Here is a 24,663-nt window from a genome sequence, read left to right on the forward strand (position 1 = left end):
AAATGTGAGAAACTGCTTGATTCATAGGTCAGTCTCCATCAGAATCTACATCTCTCTCCTCCATACATGGATATATATGATCATGATCGAATAAGCAGACATATGTGAAAAAATCTCTCCAGTATCATATATCCACCACAATATTCATCTGTCTCCTTCTCCCATCACAAGACTCTGAGGAATTGGCTACACCACAAAGAGCCACAGAAGGAAGGTATAGTGTAATAAAGGTTTATTTAAAAGAAAGCTGCACTTACATATGTCCAATATGATACAAACAGCACAAAGGCAGCTCAAGGGTCTGTAGAATCGGTCCCGCACCGCTGTGTGACCAGTGGCATGTGGCGTGCGTTCCAACTACCCGGCGGAAGTGGAGGGCTCCTGTCAATTTGTGTGTCAAGTCTCTCTTCTATGCATTTCACGCTCTGCGCGTGTCATCACATTTCTGATTGGAGCTTTCTGGCAAAAAAAATGCAAAACTCTCCTAAACTCATCTAAACTTTGTACAATAAACTCTCTATAGGAAAGTTTTTTTCTGCCAAGGGAACTGGCATTTTTTAAGCCCAGCATGCATGGAGCCTTTTGGAGTCTAAAGATGGAATTTGATGACATTCTCATATTTCTATATTATTTATGTGGTTTAGATTTAAAACGGTCCCAGAATATTTTTGTCTCAGTAAGTCCTGTTATACTCACTGTAATTCCTCTATCTGGCTTGTTGTCAGAGCTTCCATCAGATCCCTGAAGTGAGGACCCTCCAGATTGTTCTCAGACAGGTCCAGTGTCCTCAGTGTCTGGTTATTTCTTATTCCAGATGCCAGGTGGGGGCAGGAACTGTCTGTCAGGTGATTAGAGGACAATCTGTAGAAGAAGAGAAGAATGTTACCAGAAGAAAATGAATTTCTCCCCCAGGAATGAATGTAACTATTCTCTACATGAATGGAACTCATTTCTCTTTATTGGAATCATTAATATGAGATCACTTTATAAAAGACGATTGATCATCTACACTATTGGAGGATTTCTCTTTTTGTGACCCCAATTACTAAATGTGACATGAGAAGTGGATGAGGTGGTGTGATCCATTCATTATTCCTGTATGGGGATTGGACCATACACACTCACACTGACCTCTAGGCTTTCACCTCCAACCTTCTGCTAAGTCTTGGATTCAGTTGTGGGGATTCACTTTGATGGTCACAGAAGTCTCACTCATGTTGTGGAAACTTCATTGACTAAAAGTGACACCATTGTACTTTGGGATTTCCTTTGAACATCATGGTGGAGGATTTGATCCTATGGTGTGGATAAGATTTTATTATTACTGTTCTTTATTTGGACCATTTTTTGAAAATTTGTACTAATATTGCTGCACTAATTTTATATATGCTGATTATAAATTCTCTTCATTAGTTATCAGTGAAATAGTCTCCATACCATTGTTATATATACACTTATAGGGAGTTTTGTGATGAGGAGTGTCACTTTTATTGTTATATTGTCACATTTATATTATGTGAATGTTACATATTAGTGCTGCAGTCTTCCATATTATACTAGATGTGATAATTCCACCAATAGGGATCAGATATAACAATTCCATTCACTACAAAAATACACTTTCATACATGTGAGGAAGGGCAGATCTCCTGTAACCTATTCACAGCTACTTCAATCTATATAACATATGATGTGCAACAAATACATAAACATGAAGCCCAACAAAGCCATCTCATAAAATTACAAACATCAAGAGAAAGTTCATAAATATGAAAAAGCAGATTTCCTACAACCCATTCACCACTACTTCCATCTCCAATCACCATACAGTGATAAGACCCCTTTCACACTGCAGCACCGCTAAAGCGCCGGTAGTTTTTGCAGTTCTTTTAGTGGTGTTTTCGCTGGGCTTTTCATGCCCTAGTGGGCCGGTGATAACGGGACCTTAAAAAAAAAGAAAAAAGACCAGTTTTGTGGTGCTTTCAAAGCGCTTTGGAAGTGCTGCCCATTAATTTCAATGGGTAGGGGCATTTTGGGAGCGCTATTTATAATGCTCATAACCCGCCCCAAAGATGCTGCTTGCAAGACTTTTATAACGTCCCACAAGCGCACCGCCCCAGTGTGAAAGCACCCATACAAATAAATGGGAGGCAGTTTTCAGGCGCTATTTCTAGTGCTAAAATGCCTGAAAACTGCCTCAGTGTGAAAGGGGTCTAACAGAAATACCAGAGATTCATCCAGATGGATTAAATCAATGCTGATCATCTTCCACCTCTTTGCAGGAACTTCAATCAACCTCCACCACACCAGTGAGCAAACTGGTCACTTATCAAAAGGTTTGTCCCCACAAGGCCCAGACATGCTTGTTTATATCCTTCCAGCAGCGCCACCCCGCTCAAGGCGGCTTCCGATGAGAACAGACTGTGCCATGGAATGTCAGACCTCCAGGTAGTATCTCCAATATCACCCGAGGTATCCAGACAATGTCAGCAATCACATTACATAGAAAAGAAAAAGCCTCCATAGTGCATAATCCTTAAATATATATAGAATCACAGATTGTACACTTCCATCATATACACGAGTATACACAGAACTCAGAGCACACACTGCTCCGGACTGCAGCCGTGTATGATGGTGGTATTCGGACACATTGTAGGTTGCATATTTCTCATTTGTCTCATCACACATTTTGTCACTATTGCCCTGTACACATGGTCGGATTTTCCAATGGAAAAAGTGTGATCGGATTGTGTTGTCGGAAATTCCGATCGTGTGTGGACTACATCAGACTTTTTCCATCGGAATTTCCGACATACAAAGTTTGAAAGCAGGATATAAAATTTTCCGACAACAAAATTCGGTTGTTTAAATTCCGATCGTGTGTACACAAATCCGACGCACAAAGTCCCATGCATGCTCAGAATAAATTAAGAGACGAAAGCTATTGGCTACTGCCCCATTTATAGTCCCGACATACGTGTTTTACATCACCGCGTTCAGAACGATCGGATTTTCCAAAAACTTTGTGCGGCCGTGTGTATGCAAGACAAGTTTGGCCCAAAATCCATCAGAAAAAACCCGATGGATTTTGTTGTTGGCATGTCGTGTACAGGGCATAAGTGTAGAGCTCTATACATAGAATTATATTATACTATTTCTACTTCTTTATCAGACTTCCTGCTGGCAGCTGGTTTTCATTCACTATATTTTCACAAAGTTGTTCATATTTTATTTTTTTCATATTTTTTAGGGCAGATATTATATTTTTTACATTTTTATATCCAGCTTTAGAGAACTGTCTGATGTTGGTGATATATAGAGACAATGAGATTTATATTATTTAGACATACACTACATTACCAAAAGTATTGGGACACCTGCCTTTACAAGCACATAAACTTTAAGAGCATCCCAGTCTTAAGTAAGTGCAGCGCTATGATTGCAAGAAAAGGAAAAAAATTGTATGTTTCAAACATATATGTGACAAAATGACACAAACTCTAACATAATAGATGTGAATGGATATTAAGCAATGTGCTAAGATAGTGACTGCACTACACACAAATGTCCAAATTGAACGAAATGATGAAATAAGGTCCAATTTATGTTTGTGATCCAATACACACGTGAGAAGTTCCTGGCATTCCTGGGAACCTTGGAGTGAAAAAATGGAAGCAAAGACCACCACTGTGAAAGAGGGAGGAGGCTTACCAGATAATATTGACTTGGCGGGGCATATACCACCCAAGTCAACAAGGCTTGTTGAGTTCAAACCACCCAATGGGGGACAGCAAATCCTGGAACTCCGTCAGTCGATCAACCTTAGATGGTCATAAGATGTTAGCTGAAGGCTCCAGGAGTCTCGGGGAGCATGAAAACTTATTCTCACAGGAAGGGTATCATGTAATAGAAAAAGGGGGCTGACATAGTGACATGTGATAACGTTTAAAAAGAAGGTAGTTTATTGAAAATATAAATTCAACACTCATATTTGGAAGAAATTGATACAGTATGTAAAAGCATAAGGTGATGTTAGCAGAAGGTCCACCCAACGCGTTTTGACTGCACAGTCGTCATCTGGGGTGTGGACCCCCGGAAAACATTGCTTAAATGGAGATAGTGACCCCAGAGTTTGCTTGACACCGGAAGTGATCCCAAATGACATCACACTGCGGCAAGACTGTTAACAGGAAAAAAACCCTGGGAATCCATTTCCCCTTCCCTGAGGAGCCTACATTGGCTAACCATAAAGAATCAAATCACTTTCAAAACCCTCTGCCTCACCCACAAATGTATACAAGGAAATGCTCCTCAATACCTATGCGAGAAAATAAAACGTTACACACACAATCGCAGTCTCCGATCTTCGCGTTGGGTGGACATCCCGCTAACATCGCCTCATGCTTTTACATGCTGTATCAATTTCCTCCAAATGTGAGTGTTGAATTTATATTTTTAATAAATCAGTAAAGATATGGTGCTGCGCTAATCCATTTGAAAAGATATGGTACGTAAATAAGTGAAAATATATAAATATAATAAACTGTCAGTGCTGATGTCTCTAAATCAAATTTGAAGATCTTTAGGGTGACTCTATAAAACTAACGTGTTAATTATAAAACATGAAACACGTGATAGAACAACATGCGATCAGTACCATGTGCAAGGTAATCACAAATAAATATAATAATATAATAACAGTAAATCACTTCAAAAAATATGTATATAATGTGCAACCAGGCACACAGCAAACAAACATAAAAAAAAAGTGACTAGTGCACACAAACAAGGTATAAGTGACAATTTGACTGGAACAATGTGATAGTAAACTAAAAAAAGTCCACAAATAAACGTGCAAAAATAGTGATCCTCTTAGGGCAAATAAAGTGACTGGAATCAATGGTGATATTTCCTTTCTTCATGCAACACACCACACAATAGTGGGCAGTGGCCCCTTACCTGCCGGTAATGGGGTAATAACATTAGCCAATTTTAGGCATGGCGGCCCTTAATCATGGTGTAGGGATAAGGAGATCTTCCAAATGGCGGGATGCCAACTTCAACCAGTAGTAGGGGCGACAATCTTTGGTCCTATCCTGGCTAATCTCATCTGGGAACTGCATCCCTCCAAGTAGTGTACCAGGGTCACCAAGATGAAAAAGAGCAAAGGAAGATCCCACAATAGTGTAATATTGTTTGGCAGTAAGCTGGGTTTATTTAAGCAGATAAAAGTACTCACATAGAAACAGTAGTACAAGGTAAAAATCCGACGAGCGGCAAGCTCATATCACTAATCCACATAGAGTGCCTGTCCCATCCCTACGCGTAACGTCATGACCCACGTGACTTCATCAGGGGATACAGGGAGGCACTGTGACTGTCCTTAAGTAGCTCTCCCATATTCTATAATGGGCGGCCATTTTCTAGAAGTCAGGAGGAAGTGCTGCAGTGGCCATTTTCCCGGAGGTGGATGGGCGCGGCCATATTCTAAGTGACTAACAGAGCGGTCAGGGGCGGGTGCTGATCCACGATGGCTGTGATGAAATAGCAGTAGCAGCACTGGCAGCAACTGTCAGCAGAGGGGGAGACAAGCATAATCGGCAGAGTAACATAGCTATTGTACTGTGTGTGAGAGCATAGAGAGCATCAACACACAGACAAGTAAAATTAAGAGAAGAAATAAAACATTTACATTTAATTTAGAATAATTTAAAAGGCCAGCTTGATGGATATCAAAAATTAAAAACATAATTTAGAAATAATAACAAAACGGTAAAAAACGGTAAAAAATCGATTGGTCAGGGAGAGGCATCTATATTGACCGGGATAGAAAGAACATGGATACAGGGTATAGCACTAAGGGAACCAGGTGCCCAAAGTGCCAGTGCATAGTAAACATACATTGCCGTAATCAGATACCACAAGATCATCAAAAAAAATGTATAATAATATAAATATACAGTCAGGCAGTTATTACTAAATACACATCATAAAGATACAAATAAAAAATAAAAATAAAAAATAAAAATTCAAATAAAAAATAAAAATTAAAAATTAGCAAAATTGGTCGGGAAACTATATATCTATCACATAATATTGGAAAAAAAATGTCATTAGTACTATTTGTAAAAAGTGGTGCAATTATGAGTAAAATGTAAATAACAGGAGGAAGATGAACAAACTCAGCCTCGAAAGTAAGAGTTAGGAGTATAAACATATATGACCTCTCAAAACTCCTACAAAAGTATTAAAAATAGAGAGTAAAAAAATGTAAATATTAAAAATCACTGAGGAAGCAGTTCAGATCAAATTCAATGTTCAGGCCTCTTGGCGAGAAAGTGTCTAGAGTAAAAATCCATTTGGATTCTAGCTGGCTGAGGGTCCTGACCTTATGTCCCCCCCGCCAGTGTCTAATGTATGGTTCGATACCCCAGAATTTCAAATGGGAGGGGTATTTATTGTGACACAGCAGGAAGTGTTTGGATACGCTATGTTTGTCGTATCCATTTATAATGTTTATCACATGCTCTTTGATTCGCAGGTTAAACCATCCACCGAGAAACTCAGACGAGATAAGAAATCCCAGAAGAAGCCCAGAAAGAAGAGAGGATGGAGAGCCGGGAAGAGAGAACAAAAGAAAAAGAGAATGAAGGGAGAAGGCATTTTTAATCTTAGTGGCCAGGTACTTACCCCAGAAGAGATTGGGGTTCTAGATAAAGGTCTAAAATACGCGCCGACTAAGAACCTGGATAAATTCGAAACGTACATTGGGATTCAAAAATTCGTGAGGAAATTAAATATTCAGAAATATATCGCAGGAAATCCTATTAAATACACAGAAATTGAGAATAACAAGATTTTACATAGTACACTGAGGAACAGTTCAGTTTTCAATCCACCTATTAAAGATAACAAACATATAGAGGTTTTTAAAAGAATTGTTGTAGAAGAAATTAAAGATTTGAAGATTAGAAAGAAAGAAGACCCAAAAAAGATTAAAAGTGGAATCCCTGCTATGCTCGGATGCAAAAATCCTGGCGAAGATCCTTGCTACTAGGCTGCAAAGAATAATTCATAAGCTGGTCCACCCGGACCAAACAGGTTTTATTCCTCAAAGATCAACAAGTGAGAACATAAGGAAGCTCTTTTTGAACTTACAAATCCCAATAGAAAATCCGGATTCCAGAGCCGTTATGATGTTAGATGTGGTGAAGGCATTTGACAGCCTGGAATGGGGATTTATGTGGCATGTACTGAAGGTCTTAGGCTTTGGCCCCTCGTTCATCAAATGGGTGAAAATCCTATACAATAACCCAAGGGCAAGGATCAGAGTTAATAATGTGCTCTCTAGGGAGATTTGTCTTGAGAGAGGTACGAGACAGGGGTGCCCTTTGTCACCTCTGATCTTCGCTTTGGCAATGGAACCAGTGGCCGCCGCAGTGAGGCAAAATAAATGTATGGAGGGATTCCGGAGAGGGCCTAGAGAGGAGAGGATTGCGTTATATGCAGGCGATGTCCTTGTTTTCCTGGGAGATACGGATGGATCACTTAGACAGGTCATGGAGGTATTCTCAGTTTTTGGGAGGATCTCTGGTCTCTCCATAAACTGGGAGAAATCTGTTATACTGCCAGTAGATCCTATTAAGAAGGGCACCTTCCTAGATGAAACTCTTTTAAAGACAGTGGAGAAAACTAAATATTTAGGTATTAATATAACAAAAGACCCGGATAACTTTCTAAGAGATAATCTAGTCCCCCTGGTGGTGAAATTCAAAAAAAAGATTGATATATGGAGGGGACTCCCGCTATCAGTCCCTGGAAGGTGCAACTTAGTAAAAATGCTGTGGTTGCCTCAGCTATTATATATACTGCACAATTCGCCAGTTTGGATCTATGGAAAATGGTTAAAAAAATAGATATGCTGTTTAGAGGTCATTATATGGAAAGGGGGTCACTCTAGGATAAGCCTACAAACTTTACAATTAGCAACAGGCGAGGGTGGCATGGCAGTCCCACACCCACGGTCCTACTTTCTGGTGGCTCAGCTGCAGCATTTGAAGTCAGGGAGTGGCCCTTCTGGCAATAATAATGTGGGAATAGTGACTGTGGGAGCACCTCATAAGCAGATATTGGAGGTACTTGAGGCAGACTCATTTGCCTACAGGGCCTCTACGGTGAAATTAATGAGAAAAACTTGGAACTCCATTAAAGGTCTGAGGGGTATGGAGGGGGTAGTGAGGTGTACCCCTCTCTGGGATAAAAAGAACCTACAAGAACTGACACAAATAGGGAAAATTAAGACATGGGAAATGAAGGGGATTGTTAAATTGGCTTAATTATATAATGGGAGTACCTTAAAAACATTTGCCTCGGGGCGTGGCTTGGATGAACATGTGAGAGGACATGTCTCACACTAGCTCCTGCATCCTGCTTCACAGAATCCTGTTGTGAGCCATATACAGCGCAGACATAACCGGATACTTCGCCTCCGGTGTGGAGACACCACTGCAGGGACACCCGATTGCCACAATAACAAGGCAAGTATGCCTAAGAAGGAAGGGAGCCTCCTCGCCGACGGCACGGCCCAACATGGCGGACCCCCGCTCCAGCAACGAATGGGAAGAGACTCCTATGCCTCGGCGGCGGCTAAACTCGGCCAATATGCCCATGAAGCCAGCGGTGTCAAGTCCACACAGCAAACTTTGCTAGCCTGCACAGCTAAAACAGCCAAAAACTGACCCCCTTTGACAACATGTGCCTGAGAAAATGGCACTGGCAGCCTCCAGGAACGCAGTGAGTAATCCACCATCCCCCCTCCCTGCCCAAGTCACTGCTGATCACACAGATATGGAAAATAGAGAGCCCTCACTACAGGACATTCTAACTGCAGTCCATGCTTATGGCTCCTCCATTACTGACTTGTCAACTGAAGTCAAAAGCATGAAGGAAGGCTTGTTGCACATTAGACAAGATATGCAGAAAATCAGGGAGAGGGCCACTGCTTTGGAGGGACGTGTGAGCTCTATTGAGGATGAATTACCCCCCTTATCCCAAGAAATGCACATAACCTCTACTAAAGCTGATAAATCAGCAGCTAGAATCGAGGATATGGAGAATAGATTAAGAAGGTCGAACATCCGTATAGTCGGAATGCCTGAGAAATCCGAAGGGAAACACCCTGCAGAGTTCATTGAAGCATGGCTTGCAGACACTTTTGGGAAAAATAATCTTACTCCATTCTTCTCAGTGGAAAGGGCTCACAGGGTACCATCCCAACCACCGCCACCAGGGGGCAATCACAGACCATTTATCCTAAAACTCCTCCATTACAAGGACAGAGACATTATATTACGCTTAGCCAGACAAAAGACTGATATGGACATACAAGGTTCCAAAGTCTCAATATATCCAGATTTCTCAGCTGCTGTCCAAAAACAGAGGGCAAAATTCACAGAAGTAAAAAAAAAGGATGCGTGCAATTCCACTAGTCTACTCCATGTTGTACCCAGCTAAGTTATGTGTGGTAGCAGATGGAGCAGTGCATTTTTTTGAATCCCCAAATATGGCTGCCTCCTGGCTTGATCGTCATGAAAGACATTTGCGTGGAGCTAACCAAGGGCATGCATCTGATTGAAAAATGCAAAGTATCCGGCAATATATGAATCCTTTTGCTCATCTTGCTATTTCAGGAGCTCTTAGAAAGGCACAATTGTTTTACATTGCCACCTCTCAGTACCTATCATTAAACCTTGTACTTTGATTCCAAAGCTACTGGGTCCTGGCCCTCAACACTACCCCTTTACTAGCCCTGCGGGGCACTAATTAAAGTTTCATAGTTGTTCTATCTGAGTTTAGGTTTGCTAAACCTACTGTTGTCATGGACAGACTGTTTTTAATTTTTTTAATGTTTTTTCTTTTTCCCAACCGTGGTTGGATGAGTTTTATTTTTGCAGGTGCATACATTATGTAAGTCTACATTATGTCTCTATTGTCCAGACTGATTTGCCTGAGACTGAAGATGGTCAACACTGTTTACAACTTATCTACCCAGGTAACATTTGTGAATGGGCACAGTGGTACACTTCTCAAGATTTAAATACCTCTTGGCATATGCGCCCCTCTATGCATCCCCCCCACCTTAATGAGTAAACGGTTGGAAACAATTCTATCCTGGAATATTAGGGGCTTGCGTGATCCTACAAAAAGGACTGCCTTATTCTCTTTCCTTTCACAGCAGGGCCCCACCATTATATGTCTGCAAGAGTCCCATCTTACCAGAGACTCCATACACTTACTACATATGTCTAAATACCCTGTGCAATACCATTCTGTGCATACCAACTACTCCAGAGGAGTTAGTATTCTTGTGGCCAGATCTGCTGCATTTACTAAACAAGATGTGCAAGTGGACTCTGAGGGCAGATTTGTTTTTCTTATGGGGGTATGGGAATCTCAAGCCTGTGTTATTGCTAATATATATGTGCCCCCACCTTTTGCATTGATGGTGTTGCAGTGTCTGGCTAGATTTTTGGCTAAGCACCCGCACATACCGGTATATGTTTTTGGTGACTTTAATAGTGTAATGGACTCTTCTCTTGACATACATAGGAAATATTGTCCTCAGGGCCCTAGGGAATGTACTCCACTAGCCAGGTTTATAGGTGAGATGGGATTGGTGGACCTATGGAGGTGTAAATTTCCCTTGCGAGCCCAGTACTCCTGTCATTCCCTGACACACTCTGCACTATCTCGTATAGACTTTGCATTAAGAAATGATCTAACATATCGATATGACCTGAAAGTAACATATCTGGCTAGAGGGTTGTCTGACCATTCCCCGGTGCAGCTTACCCTAAACTTTCATAAAACACCCCTACCTGTGCACTGGAAGCTGAACCCCTTTTGGTTGCAGCTATTTACTGATGCAGATAAAATGCAGATGCACATCAAATATTTTCTTGAAACTAATAAACCTTCAGCTGCCCCGGGGGTGGTTTGGGACACTCTTAAGGCATATGTCCGGGGTATGTGTTTAAAAGAAATTAACACCATAAAAACAAATAGCAGACAATTGGCAAAAGATGCCGCTCAGGCAGTGGAGAGAGCGGAAGAATTGTTTCTGCGATCTCCAACGTCTGATTATGAACGGCAATGGACGGACGCACAGAAATTACATTGTACTATACATTTACAGCAAGCAGACAACAAGAGGTTTTTCACATCCCAAACATACTTTGAGGAAGGGGAAAAAACTGGCCACATGTTGGCTATGATAGCCAGGTCACAACAACCACCTCAAGTAATTCACAGCATTACACCTTTATCACAGGCTGTCACAGATACACCGTCTATATTGAAGGAGTTTTCCTCCTTATATCAAGATCTATACTCCTCAAAGGTGTCTTACCCTGAAGAGGATCTGACACAATTTCTGGATTCTATTACTCTACCCCAGCTTCAGGATACAGACAGGCAGCTCTTAAACGCTCCTATTAATATTGAGGAACTGCATACTGCACTAGCTTCATTCCCAAACTCAAAGGCCCCAGGTAATGACGGATTACCCATAGAGCTATACAAAAAATTTGCAGGAATACTGATGCCGGAGCTACTCCATATATTAACAGAGATGCTTAACACAGATTCCTTGCCGAGATCCATGTATGAAGCAGTGGTGGTAGTTATTCTAAAACCTGGAAAAGAACCTGATAAACCTGAGTCATACAGACCTATATCATTGTTAAATACAGATCTAAAAATTCTTACCAAGGTCATTGCCATTAGACTCTCAAAAGTGGTATCTAAATTAGTCCACCCGGACCAGTCTGGTTTCATACCAAATAGATCTACGGCAAACAATCTCCGGCATCTCTATCTCAATATGCAAATACCCACTGATAATCAAGGACAGAAAGCTATCCTCTCACTTGATGCCACTAAGGCGTTCGATAGCGTTGAATGGGAATACTTGTGGAAAATATTAGAAAAGTTTAATCTGGGGGATAATATAATTTCTTGGATTAAATTATTATACAAGGCCCCTAAGGCATGTATTAGGATAAAAAACACCTGTCTTCTTCCTTTGAACTTTATAGGGGAACCAGACAAGGATGTCCCCTTTCTCCATTACTCTTCGCTCTAGCCATAGAACCTCTAGCGGCAGCCATAAGAGGGAACCCAGACATAGTGGGATTCCAACGGGGTGAAATAGAGGACAAATTGGCACTATATGCTGATGATGCACTTTTATTTCTGGGTGACACCTCTACCTCACTGATCAAGCTTATGGAATTAATACACACATTTGGAACCTTTTCTGGGTTCACAATAAATTGGGACAAATCCACATTACTACCCTTAGACCCACTAACAGGGCCCCTACCCCAGATAGCTGAACAGATCTAAATAGTTGATAAGTTCAAATACCTAGGAATAATTATACACCCTAACCTAGAATATTATATAAAGCTTAATATAGACCCAATACTTAAACAATTTCAGGAAAAAACCACCAGCTGGATAAAATTGCCACTCTCCGTAGTCGGCAGATGCAATTTGATAAAGATGATCTGGAATCCGCAAATACTCTATGCACTCCACAATGCCCCCGTCTGGATCCCTGTCCACATATTTAAGAGATGTAACACCATCTATCGTACATTAATATGGAGGAAACAGGTTCCAAGAATAAAATTAGAGACCTTACAAGAGGCAAAGGACTCGGGGGGACTGGCGGTACCAAATCCGTTTCTTTACTTTATAGCAGCTCAGATGCAACATCTGACGGGCTGGCTCTGCCCTGAGCCCTCTGACCCCATTCGCAATATTGTGTGCACTCAGGTGTCATATGATGAACTTGTGGAGTGCATAGAGGCAGGTGAACTGGGAGCACTGACTCAATACCCCACACTACAGCTTATAGACAATGTATGGAACAAAACAAAACAACATCTTCAGTACATGGGCTATACAAATTGGTTGCGTATCTGGAATAACAGAAACTACCTGGAATTAAACAAATTGGAAAATTTCTCCAATTGGTTAGCTAGGGGAGTGAAATATATCGCACAACTATATTGTGGGGGTATATTGCGCGATTTTCAATCACTTCACGCAGAATTTAACTTACCAAATACCTCGTTTTTCCAATACCTGCAACTTAGGCATGCTATAGCAGCACAGGCTACAATATCCACTTGGGAACTATCCAGATCCCCAGTGATTACACAGCTGATCTTGTCTTCATCCCGGAAGGGACAAATTTCTTCTCTGTACAGTTCTCTTCTGGGCCATGTGTCTAAAGCGATGGCTCTGAATTGTAGAACTGGATGGGGAGCGGACATAGAGTATATCTCGGATGAGGAATGGACTACCATATTAGATAATGTACTTAAAATATCACTGTCCTCATCTCAAAAACGTACTCAATTATTTATTATACATCGCACCTACCGCACACCTGAGAGATTACACAAATGGCACAGGAGAGATGATCCGTTGTGTCCCTGCTGCCTTGTAGACAATGGTACACTTGTTCACATGCTGTGGAAATGTCCGAAATTGCATAGATACTGGGCTGAAGTGATTAACACCATTAATAGTATATGGAATCTTAGACTTACTACAGACCCTAAACTTTGTTTGCTGGGTTGGTTAGATGAGGAACAATACACACCCTATACATATATTGCCATCCTCAGAACTTTATTCCTAGATAGGAAAATCATCGCCAGAAAATGGCTATCTATAACGGCCCCCACACACACAGAATGGATTACATCCGTAAATGATTCTCTTATTAGAGAACAACTTACCTATAAACATTGAGGTAGCCCACAAAAATTTGAATCTATCTGGGAACCCTAGTTAGATACCCCGGGACTGGCTCCATTGCGTTTGGTTCAAAATAGAATCTTAGGCGGTAGAACGACATCAATAAATACACCAAATTAGTTTATAATCCTGAGAAGGAAGTCTACGATAGAGCAATATCACAAGAGTGTTAGGACCTGCAAAAGTTCAAATGTTTAGGTTGTGTTATACCCAATGGGTATTGTTTGTTTTAGAGCATACTTACCGCTTCCCGCTGATTGAGGGTTAGCGGTAACATACTCCACTCAGAGGCCCCCCTTTTTTGGGACCGAAAGTGGAGAGGGATAGTATCCTATTAAGAGGACATATAGGTTATTTTAAAAAAGAATGAAGAAATACTACCACAAATGCCTTATTATACATATATATCTTTTATTTCTGATATGAAGCTACAAAGCATATTATTATATGAGTAACATAATGTACAGATATTTATGGTCAGATAAATGTGCTTATTATGTGTCCTAAAATACTACTGAAAAACTTTTGTATGTTTTTTGCTCTTGTTTTTTCTTGTTTTTCTATTCAATAAAAATTATCTGATTTAAAAAAAAAAACATTTGCCTCTTTAAAGGAGGAATATGGTGTCCCGAGTCAGTCATATTTTAATTACCTACAAATTAGACATGCACTACAGGCCCAATTTGGGGAACAAGGCCCGAACTGGTGTTCTTCATCCATTCCTCAAAGAATAGACAGCACTGAGGGATCAAGAGGCCTTATAGCAGAATTCTATCAATATATCTGTAAAAACAGTAGGGAGGGGCCGGAAAAACTAAAATGCAGAAGGGGCTGGGAAAGGAACCTGGGTAGAATATCAGATAACCAATGGAAGGCGATACTGGAGGGGGGTCACCAGGTATCAGTCTCACCTGCTCAAAAACTCTCACATTTAATGCTTTTACATAGGGCGTATTACACCCCTAAAAGACTGTTTAAATTTGGGAGAAGGGCAGATGATAACTGCCCCAGGTGTCAGAACACAGGAGACTTGTTGCATATGCTATGGAAATGCCCCAAATTATTTTGCTATTGGTCGGAAGTTATAGAAACTATAAATAAGATCTTTAACCTAAAACTTAAAGCAGACCCGATGCTGTGTATTCTGGGGGATGGGGGGAATCTAGGTAGTGGGAGGGGCAAAACTAAGGCAGTGAGGAGATGCCTCTTTCAGGCAAGGAAAGTAATAGCTAAAAGATGTCAGGCTGAGAAACCCCCGTCAGTAGATGATTGATTTAGGACAGTGGTAGAAACCATAGGGAATGAAAAAGTAGTATACGTGAGGGGGGTAATATAAAAGGAGTTTAAAAAAATCTGGAAGCCGTGGTTAATGAAACTGGATCACCCCAACTAATAAAAGATATAAGAAGGGGAAATAGAACTGTGAAGACCCCAAGATAAGAGCTAAAATGTGCGTGCAATCAACATGTTAAAAAAAGGGCTTGGTCCCAGGCTTAGGTATTAGGGTAAAGTGGGAGGGTGAGGAGGGGGGAAATGGGAAAAAAATATGAAATGAACTCTCCGAGGGGCGTAGTATATATGTCTCGCAATGTTTTAAGATGTCTATTCTTTTTTTTTTATGTATTTCTCTGGCTGGATTTTTATACATTTTGTAATAAGATGTATCTTATATCGATATGAATAAAGATTATTTAAAGCGGGGGTCCACCCACACCGCCAAAAAAAAAAAATATTAAAAGCCAGCAGCTACAAATACTGCAGCTGCTGACTTTTAATACATGGCCACTTACCTGTCCCAGGGTCCAGCGATGTCAGCACGGGACGCCGAGAACCCCCTCGGTTCTTGGCAGCTGCCGCCGCCATCCTAGGTGAGGGAATCAGGAAGTGAAGTGTTGCGGCTTCACTTCCCGGTTCCCTACTGTGCATGCGCGAGTTGCGCTGCACGTACCAAGTGGTCCCCGCTCTCTCCTGGGAGCTGTGTGTTCCCAGGAGACAGCGCGGTGGGGACAGGAAGAGGCATAGACTCCCATGGGAGTCTATGCCGGAAGTGGGTGCAAATACCTGTCTTAGACAGGTATCTGCACCCCCCTCCCCCCGAAAGGTGCCAAATGTGACACCGGAGGGGGGGAGGGTTCCGAAAAGCAGAAGTTCCATTTTTGTGTGGAACTCCGCTTTAAAGTAAAAAAAAAAAGTGGAATTCGTAAATTGACGAAAAGGAAGGAAATTGTGATCCGACCAGCGGACAAGGGAGGAGGTATTGTTATCCTGTTAAAAGAGCAATACCATAATTCCATGATGAACATGTTAAATGACGTGAATACCTATTCGAAATTATTGAGTAATCCTATGTTCAGGTGCAGGAAAGCACTCGAACAAGTAGTGTACCTAGGTATGAAGAAGAATATTTTGAGTAAAAAAGAAGCTAGATTCCTTGTCCCTGACTCGTGTCGTACACCAATTATATATTTACTACCCAAAGTTCATAAAAATAAAACAGATCCACCCCCGAGACCAATAGTGAACAGGATCGACTACTTCGAGGTCAATACATAGACTTTTTCTTACAACCTGTGGTTCAGAGCAGAAAGGCGTACCTGCGAGACACTAAACAAATATTACAGATTACGAAAAGTACAGTGTGGCGCTAAAACAGACTTGTTCCTCATTCAGGTCAGGCCCACTAAAAATTCAATCAGGGGGCCAGACTTACCCAATGAGGTATTTAATTGAAATTAGGATTTTTATACAAATCTCCCAGTGTAAAAAGCAAATCAGTGGAAAAAATCAATCAAGTGTTCCCTATAATTTGTCTAATGGGAATAAGTATATATGTTGTTGGAGCATAGGAAAAATAATAAAATAATGAACGTGATGCTAAAAATATGGTGCCGTGAACCAACAATCAATATGTTAAATCATAATTCAAGTAACAAGTGACGTACTGAGTACGTATACACAATGGTAAGTACAAAAAACTATGAAAATGTAAAACTCCATAAAAATGTACTCATAGATAAACAGTGTTCATAAACAAACTGAGTGATATGGAATGTGAGTCCCAAATGCTGGACCGATGAAGGTACACCCAAATACTTGATCACTTGGGCTTCCTTTGGACCGCCAAGATGGTTCCCGTATATTCAAATGGTAGGCATGATGCTGGAGATATAGGTGTGTAAAAAATACTCTTACCAGGAGTGGTGGACTCCCCAGCCAGCGGCTTGGGAGTCAAAGCAGGCTTGTAATGAAACGAACGGCAATGAGTAGAATGTAGCTTCGTCCGTCATTAAAAGTACAGGAAGGTGAGGGTCTCCACAGGATTATCCCCCACATTAAGATACTCCATTCACCATACAGCTCCTCCGGTGGAAAAATCAAAGGAGAAACTCCACATAGCGTAAAACTGCTTTAAAACGAACTTTAATAAAAAGCTTTGCAGTGAAAGGATATACACTGACTCATGAACTGAGTAAAGGTAAATTGGCCCGTAGACAACAACAAAAGTCAAGGTACCAAAACGTAAAAAATCAGTTAAAAAAGTGCTTGTTCAGTCGTGGCATAGCAGGCATATCGAACCCGGGTTCGATATGCCTGCTATGCCACGACTGAACAAGCGCTTTTTTAACTGATTTTTTACGTTTTGGTACCTTGACTTTTGTTGTTGTCTACGGGCCAATTTACCTTTACTCAGTTCATGAGTCAGTGTATATCCTTTCACTGCAAAGCTTTTTATTAAAGTTCGTTTTAAAGCAGTTTTACGCTATGTGGAGTTTCTCCTTTGATTTTTCCACCGGAGGAGCTGTACGGTGAATGGAGTATCTTAATGTGGGGGATAATCCTGTGGAGACCCTCACCTTCCTGTACTTTTAATGACGGACGAAGCTACATTCTACTCATTGCCGTTCGTTTCATTACAAGCCTGCTTTGACTCCCAAGCCGCTGGCTGGGGAGTCCACCACTCCTGGTAAGAGTATTTTTTACACACCTATATCTCCAGCATCATGCCTACCATTTGAATATACGGGAACCATCTTGGCGGTCCAAAGGAAGCCCAAGTGATCAAGTATTTGGGTGTACCTTCATCGGTCCAGCATTTGGGACTCACATTCCATATCACTCAGTTTGTTTATGAACACTGTTTATCTATGAGTACATTTTTATGGAGTTTTACATTTTCATAGTTTTTTGTACTTACCATTGTGTATACGTACTCAGTACGTCACTTGTTACTTGAATTATGATTTAACATATTGATTGTTGGTTCACGGCACCATATTTTTAGCATCACGTTCATTATTTTATTATTTTTCCTATGCTCCAACAACATATATACTTATTCCCATTAGACAAATTATAGGGAACACTTGATTGATTTTTTCCACTGATTTGCTTTTTACACTGGGAGATTTGTATAAAAATCCTAATTTCAATTAAATACCTCATTGGGTAAGTCTGGCCCCCTGATTGAATTTTTAGTGGGCCTGACCTGAATGAGGAACAAGTCTGTTTTAGCGCCACACTGTACTTTTCGTTTTCTGATTCACAATTTGTCTAATTGTTGTGTTGGCAGCTGTTCATATATATTTCTTTGGGATTGGCGCAATATTTCCACTATTTTTGTAAATATTACAGATTCTAGATAAGATCCCACAAAGAGGCAAGATGTGTATTATGGCCACCGCAGACGTTGCATCCTTATACACGATCATACCCCACCATTTGGCATGTGAAGCTGCCAAATGGGGTCTGAGGAAATACTCCAAGTTGTCATGTTTGCAGAGGAGGTTTTTGATAAAATGCTTGGACTTCAGTTTAAAAAATAATTACTTCTGGTATAATAATATGTATTACCATCAACAAACAGTAGCCATGGGAGCCAAATTTGCCCCGAGTATAGCTGGGCTTTTTATGACCCAATGGGAGGAAGAGTATGTTTTTAATAACCAACCAGAAGAACTGCTGATCTACAAAAGATATATCGACGACATCTTTATATTATGGGAAGGCGATGTAAACCAGTTGACTAACTTTCTTGAGAAACTTAATACAAATGAGTGGAATATCCAACTCTCATGGGATGTGAGTGAGAAGAAAGTAACTTTCCTATATTTAGAAATTCTGCAAGAAGATTCAACATTTAGCACACTAACGCACTTTAAAAACATTGACAGAAATAGTTATCTTCCAATAGAGAGCTGTCACTAGGGATGAGCCGAACACCCCCCTGTTCGGTTCGCACCAGAACATGCGAACAGGAAAAAAGTTTGTTCGAACATGCGAACACCGTTAAAGTCTATGGGACACGAACATGAATAATCAAAAGTGCTAATTTTAAAGGCTTATATGCAAGTTATTGTCATAAAAAGTGTTTGGGGACCTGGGTCCTGCCCCAGGGGACATGGATCAATGCAAAAAAAAGTTTTAAAAACGGCCGTTTTTTCAGGAGCAGTGATTTTAATAATGCTTAAAGTCAAACAATAAAAGTGTAATATCCCTTTAAATTTCGTACCTGGGGGGTGTCTATAGTATGCCTGTAAAGGGGCGCATGTTTCCTGTGTTTAGAACAGTCTGACAGCAAAATGACATTTTGAAGGAAAAAACTCATTTAAAACTACCCGCGGCTATTGCATTACCGACAATACACATAGAAGTTCATTGATAAAAACGGCATGGGAATTCCCCAAAGGGGAACCCCGAACCAAAATTAAAAAAAAAATATGACGTGGGAGTCCTCCTAAATTCCATACCAGGCCCTTCAGGTCTGGTATGGATATTAAGGGTAACCCCAGCCAAAATTTAAAAAAAAAATGACGTGGGGTTCCCCCTAAATTCCATACCAGACCCTTCAGGTCTGGTATGGATTTTAAGGGGAACCCCGCGCCAAAAAAAAAAAAAAAACGGCGTGGGGTCCCCCCAAAAATCCATACCAGACCCTTATCCGAGCACGCAACCTGGCAGGCCGCAGGAAAAGAGGGAGGGATGAGAGTGCGGCCCCCCCTCCCTCCTGAACCGTACCAGGCCACATGAAGAAAAGAAGAAGAGAAGAGCGGGAGCCTCCCCCCCATGCCATGGGTGCGGAGCGGCCCGAGGAGAAGAAGATAGAAGACGCCGCGGAGGAGATGCTGGACAAGAACGCCGGAGGAAGAACCAGAAGAGCCAGAAGAACCAGAAGAACCAGAAGATGAAGGAAATTAGAAGAAAGAAGAAGCATTTAAATAAAGGAATTGTCAAAAACTGTCTCTTGTCATTTTTAACATTTTTGACACTTTTTTCGTGAAATGGTAGGGGTACTTATGTACCCCCTTACCATTTCACACAGGGGGGGGCCGGGATCTGGGGGTCACCTTGTTAAAGGGGGCTTCCAGATTCCGATAAGCCCCCCGCCCGCAGACCCCCACAACCACCGGCCAGGGTTGTGGGGATGAGGCCCTTGTCCTCATCAACATGAGGACAAGGTGTTTTGGGGGGCTACCCCAAAGCACCCTCCCAATGTTGAGGGCATGTGGCCTGGTACGGTTCAGGAGGGAGGGGGGCCGCACTCTCGTCCCCCCCTCTTTTCCTGCGGCCTGCCAGGTTGCGTGCTCGGATAAGGGTCTGGTATGGATTTTTGGGGGGACCCCACGCCGTTTTTTTTTTTCTTTGGCGCGGGGTTCCCCTTAAAATCCATACCAGACCTGAAGGGTCTGGTATGGAATTTAGGGGGAACCCCACGTCATTTTTTTTTTATATTTTGGCCGGGGTTCCCCTTAATATCCATACCAGACCTGAAGGGCCTGGTATGGAATTTAGGGGGACTCCCACGTCATTTTTTTTTTTTAAATTTTGGTTCGGGGTTCCCCTTTGGGGAATTCCCATGCCGTTTTTATCAATGAACTTCTATGTGTATTGTCGGCAATGCAATAGCCGCGGGTAGTTTTAAATGAGTTTTTTCCTTCAAAATGTCATTTTGCTGTCAGACTGTTCTAAACACAGGAAATATGCGCCCCTTTACAGGCACACTATAGACACCCCCCAGGTACGAAATTTAAAGGGATATTACACTTTTATTGATTGACTTTAAGCATTATTAAAATCACTGCTCCTGAAAAAACGGCCGTTTTTAAAACTTTTTTTTGCATTGATCCATGTCCCCTGGGGCAGGACCCAGGTCCCCAAACACTTTTTATGACAATAACTTGCATATAAGCCTTTAAAATTAGCACTTTTGATTTCTCCCATAGACTTTTAAAGGGTGTTCCGCGGCATTCGAATTTGCCGTGAACACCCCAAATTGTTCGCTGTTCGGTGAACTTGCGAACAGCCAATGTTCGAGTTGAACATGAGTTCGACTCGAACTCGAAGCTCATCCCTAGCTGTCACCACAAAAACTGGCTCTTCAATGTCCCTAAAGGCCAACTGATGCGACTGAGGAGAAATTGCACCCATTTTGATGTTTTTCTAGAGCAGGCAGAGAAAATTGGAGCCAGGTTCACCTCAAAAGGGTATGATCAAGGATATATAGATAAGAAAATAGCAGAAGTTTTAAAAATGGATAGGAAAACATTGATTGAGGGTAAAGCGATACAAAAACGCTCAATGGAAGGATCGGCACTTATCCTTGATTACAGCGTGCAACATAAGAAAATAGAAAAGATCATCAGACGTCACTGGCATATTTTGCTGGCAGGCACACAATTACAGGGGAGTTTACCGGAAAACCCCAAATTCATTTATAAAAGAACACCGACGATCCGGGATAAAGTGGTGAAAAACATGATAGACCCACCAAAGAAGACCTTCACGTTTTTTACGGGTAAAGGATTCTTCCCATGTAAAAGATGCTTCGCATGCGTAAGAACCAAACGTCCCAATGAAAAAGTGTTTCACTTTTCATCTACAACCACGGGGGATACCTACGAAGTTCAAAATTTCATTTGCTGCAATACGGAGGGGGCAGTACACGCCCTACAATGCAGCTGCGGTCTGCAATATATTGGCCGTACAAAAAGACCTTTAAAGGTGCGAATCAAAGAGCATGTGATAAACATTATAAATGGATATGACAAACATAGCGTATCCAAACACTTCCTGCTGTGTCACAATAAAGATCCCTCCCATTTGAAGTTCTGGGGTATTGAACCATACATTAGACACTGGCGGGGGGGACATAAGGTCAGGACCCTCAGCCAGCTAGAATCCAAATTTATTTTTACTCTAGACACTTTCTCGCCAAGAGGCCTGAACATTGAATTTGATCTGAACTGCTTCCTCAGTGATTTTTAATATTTACATTTTTTTACTCTCTATTTTTAATACTTTTGTAGGAGTTTTGAGAGGTCATATATGTTTATACTCCTAACTAGGGATGAGACGAACACCCCCCTGTTCGGTTCGCACCAGAACATGCGAACAGGAAAAAGTTTGCTCGAACACGCGAACACCGTTAAAGTCTATGGGACACGAACATGAATAATCAAAAGTGCTAATTTTAAAGTCTTATATGCAAGTTATTGTCATAAAAAGTGTTTGGGGACCTGAGTCCTGCCCCAGGGGACATGGATCAATGCAAAAAAAAGTTTTAAAAACGGACGTTTTTTCAGGAGCAGTGATTTTAATAATGCTTAAAGTCAAACAATAAAAGTGTAATATCCCTTTAAATTTTGTACCTGGGGGGTGTCTATAGTATGCCTGTAAAGGGGCGCATGTTTCCCGTATTTAGAACAGCCTGACAGCAAAATGACATTTCGAAGGAAAAAAACCCGCGGCTATTGCATTGCCGACAATACACATAGAAGTTCATTGATAAAAACGGCATGGGAATTCCCCACAGGGAAACCCCAAACCAAAATTTAAAAAAAAAAAAATGACGTGGGAGTCCCCCTAAATTCCATACCAGGCCCTTCAGGTCTGGTATGGATATTAAGGGGAACCCCGGCCAAAAAAAAAAAAAAATGAAGTGGGGTTCCCCCTAAATTCCATACCAGACCCTTATCCAAGCACGCAACATGGCAGGCCGCAGGAAAAGAGGGGGGGATGAGAGTGCGCCCCCCCCTCCTGAACAGTACCAGGCCACATGCCCTCAACATTGGGAGGGTGCTTTGGGGTAGCCCCCCAAAACACCTTGTCCCCATGTTGATGAGGACAAGGGCCTCATCCCCACAACCCTGGCCGGTGGTTGTGGGGGTCTGCGGGTGGGGGGCTTATCGGAATCTGGAAGCCCCCTTTAACAAGGGGACCCCCAGATCCCGGCCCCCCCCTGTGTGAAATGGTAAGGGGGTACTTACCCCTACCATTTCACTAAAAAAGTGTCAAAATAGTTAAAAATAACAAGAGACAGTTTTTGACAATTCCTTTATTTAAATGCTTCTTCTATCTTCCTTCATCTTCTTCTTCTTCTGGTTCTTCCTGCTCTTCTGGTTCTTCCTCCGGCGTTCTCGTCCAGCATCTCCTCCGCGGCGTCTTCTATCTTCTTCTCCTCGGGCCACTCTGCACCCATGGCATGGGGGGAGGCTCCCGCTCTTCTCTTCATCTTCTTCTTCATCCTCTTCTCTTCTTCCTTCTTCTCTTCTTAATTTTCTTCTCCGGGCCCCTCCGCATCCATGCATGGAAGGAGGCTCCCGCTGTGTGATGGCGTCTCCTCATCTGACGGTTCTTAAATAACGGGGGGCGGGGCCACCCGGTGACCCCGCCCCCCTCTGACGCACAGTGACTTGACGGGACTTCCCTGTGACGTCATGGGGAATGCCACAGGGAAGTCCCGTCATTTCCCGTGCGTCAGAGGGGGTGGGGTCACCGGGTGGCCCCGCCCCCCGTTATTTAAGAACCGTCAGATGAGGAGACGCCATCACACAGCGGGAGCCTCCCTCCATGCATGGATGCGGAGCAGCCCGGAGAAGAAAATTAAGAAGAGAAGAAGAGAAGAAGAGAAGAAGGAAGAAGAGAAGAGGATGAAGAAGAAGATGAAGAGAAGAGCGGGAGCCTCCCCCCAATGCCATGGGTGCGGAGCGGCCCGAGGAGAAGAAGATAGAAGACGCCGCGGAGGAGATGCTGGACGAGAACGCCGGAGGAAGAACCAGAAGAGCCAGAAAAACCAGAAGAAGAAGAAGATGAAGGAAGATAGAAGAAGCATTTAAATAAAGGAATTGTCAAAAACTGTCTCTTGTCATTTTTAACTATTTTGACACTTTTTTAGTGAAATGGTAGGGGTAAGTACCCCCTTACCATTTCACACAGGGGGGGGCCGGGATCTGGGGGTCCCCTTGTTAAAGCCCCCCGCCCGCAGACCCCCACAACCACTGGCCAGGGTTGTGGGGATGAGGCCCTTGTCCTCATCAACATGGGGACAAGGTGATATGGGGGGCTACCCCAAAGCACCCTCCCAATGTTGAGGGCATGTGGCCTGGTACGGTTCAGGAGGGGGGGGCGCACTCTCATCCCCCTCTCTTTTCCTGCTGCCTGCCAGGTTGCGTGCTCGGATAAGGGTCTGGTATGGATTTTTGGGGGGACCCCACGCCATTTTTTTTTTCTGGCGCGGGGTTCCCCTTAAAATCCATACCAGACCTGAAGGGTCTGGTATGGAATTTAGGGGGAACCCCACGTCATTTTTTTTTTAAATTTTGACGGGGGTTCCCCTTAATATCCATACCAGACCTGAAGGGCCTGGTATGGAATTTAGGGGGGCTCCCACATCATTTTTTTTTTAAATTTTGGTTCGGGGTTTCCCTGTGGGGAATTCCCATGCCGTTTTTATCAATGAACTTCTATGTGTATTGTCGGCAATGCAATAGCCACGGGTAGTTTTAAATGTTTTTTTTTCTTTCGAAATGTCATTTTGCTGTCAGACTGTTC

The 24,663-nt window shown here is 42.2% G+C and overlaps 1 protein-coding gene across 1 annotated transcript in view; it reads right to left on the reverse strand.

Annotated features, from left to right (window-relative positions):
* Window positions 1–692: 692 nt before the first annotated feature.
* LOC141116659 (NACHT, LRR and PYD domains-containing protein 3-like) overlaps window positions 693–24,663 on the reverse strand; it is a 384,896-nt gene continuing 360,925 nt past the window's right edge. Inside the window, exon 2 of the mRNA XM_073609052.1 lies at window positions 693–861. Within this exon, the coding sequence (XP_073465153.1) occupies window positions 693–861 (169 nt within the window). The remainder of the gene's footprint in view (window positions 862–24,663) is intronic.

Source organism: Aquarana catesbeiana, linkage group LG13, assembly GCF_042186555.1.
Source record: "Aquarana catesbeiana isolate 2022-GZ linkage group LG13, ASM4218655v1, whole genome shotgun sequence".
In the NCBI taxonomy this organism is placed as follows: domain Eukaryota; kingdom Metazoa; phylum Chordata; class Amphibia; order Anura; family Ranidae; genus Aquarana; species Aquarana catesbeiana.